Raw genomic sequence first — 1863 nt, forward strand, 5'->3', positions numbered from 1 at the left:
ATGGCGGGTGGGAACAAGTCCTCAGTGACTGAGCTCATCCTCCTGGGACTCTTCCCCGAGTTCCGTCACGCCACTGTCCTCAACTCCGTGATCATCCTGGTCTACATCCTTGCCTTCCTGGGCAACGTCCTTCTGATTGTCCTGATCTGGGGGGACCCTCGGCTCCACACCCCCATGTACATCCTGCTCAGCCAGCTCTCCCTCATCGACCTGACGCTGACCTCCACCATTGTCCCGAAGATGGCCACCGCCTTTTTCACGGGCGACAGAACCATCTCGTGGATTGGCTGTGGCACCCAGAGCTTCTTCTTCCTGACGCTGGGAATGTCGGAGTGCCTCATCTTGACGCTCATGGCCTACGACCGCTACTTGGCTGTCTGCAGCCCCCTGCGCTACTCCGCCATCATGAGCCCCAGGTCCTGCCTGCGCATGGCGGCCGGGTGCTGGGCGGGGGGCTCGGTCAGCTCCTTCATCCACACCGTGTACCCGATGCACTTCCCCGTCTGCGGGTCTCGGCAGATCCAGCACTTCTTCTGCGAGGTCCCGGTGCTCATCAAGCTCTCCTGCGAGGACACGTCTGTGTACCAGCTGGTGGTGGTGGTCACGAGCGCCGTGCTGCACGCCCTGCACTGCTGCTCGTCCTGCCCTTCGGGCTCGTCACGGCGTCCTACACGCTCGTCTTCCTGGCCGTGCTCCGCATGCGCTCCGGCAAGGGCAGGAAGAAGGTGCTGGCCACGTGCTGCTCCCACCTGGCCGTGGTGAGCCTCTTCTTCGGCCCGAACATCTTCATCTACATGACGTTCACGTCGTCCCACAGCGCCGAGCAGGACCAGGCGCTCTCTGTCTTCAGCAACATCCTCACCCCCACGCTCAACCCCCTCATCTACAGCCTGAGGAACAAGGAGGTGCTGGCCGCTCTCCGGAAGCTGGCGCGCAGACACGCAGGCCCGTCGGGGGGACGAGGCTGAGATACTTCCCGGCTGTGACGAGGACGCGCTCGTGACCAAGGCCAGGGCCGAGGCCGAGTGTGCGTGTGCGGTCTCGGGAACCGAGGTGGTCAGGACTGTGTGGGTGGGACTTTGAAGTGGCTTCCCCGGCCTCCGGTGGAGGACAGGGTTTGCACGGTTTGTAAGTACCATTAGGACATTATTAAGAAGTATTAATAAAGTTACTGATATATTTTATTAAATCTAGTCTGGGATTTCTGCGGTTATTAGAAATATCAGAAACATTATCAGAATGACCAGCACAGCACAGCACACCCGAACTCCTCCGCCTTAGAAGGAACGAGCTGGCTCACCACTGCCCGGAGCGCCTGGGACCCGGCCGTCCGAAACCGCAGCTCCTTCCCCCACCCGTGCCCTCTCCCGTGGGTCTTCCTGACCCGGGGTGAGCTCTCGGAAAGTCTGCACCACTGGTTCGCTCCCCCGTTCACCTTCAGCCGTAAAAGTAGTCTCAATTTAATAATATTCATAAATCTCCCTGCTTCATATATTCACGTGAAGCTCATCTCACCCCAGACGTGGGCAGTTCCGGAACCAGTGGGACTCCGGTGCAGAAAGAGCTGCCCACGCAGCTGGAGCCTGGTCCTGCCTGGGCCGGCCCCAGACTGCTGTTCCCAGCCTAGGGGGACAGTGCGGCTGCTGGACGTGGGTCCGACAGGGCGTGAAGGAGAAGGGGGCTCCCCGCCTGAGGGCCGTCGGACGTAGAGTCATGAGGGCAGTTTAAGTTGCGGCCACTCCTGAGCCTGGAACACCACAGGGCATTCCGGTCCGACGCCCCCGGTGCCAGGCCTGCACCACGCTCTGCACCTGCAGTGGCCTGTCGTTTACGTCCCCTGGGGCCACTGAAACAGCATCCTCC

At 61.0% G+C, this 1863-nt stretch overlaps 1 protein-coding gene across 1 annotated transcript; it reads left to right on the forward strand.

Moving 5' to 3' along the window:
* LOC102476586 (olfactory receptor 56-like) lies at positions 1-968 on the forward strand. Its single transcript, XM_027771441.1, is given in 2 exon segments — positions 1-615; positions 618-968. Coding segments are annotated over 2 exon segments (966 nt in total).
* Positions 969-1863: the final 895 nt, after the last annotated feature.

The sequence above is a fragment of the Tupaia chinensis genome, unplaced genomic scaffold, assembly GCF_000334495.1.
Source record: "Tupaia chinensis unplaced genomic scaffold, TupChi_1.0 Scaffold000214_1, whole genome shotgun sequence".
In the NCBI taxonomy this organism is placed as follows: Eukaryota; Metazoa; Chordata; class Mammalia; order Scandentia; family Tupaiidae; genus Tupaia; species Tupaia belangeri.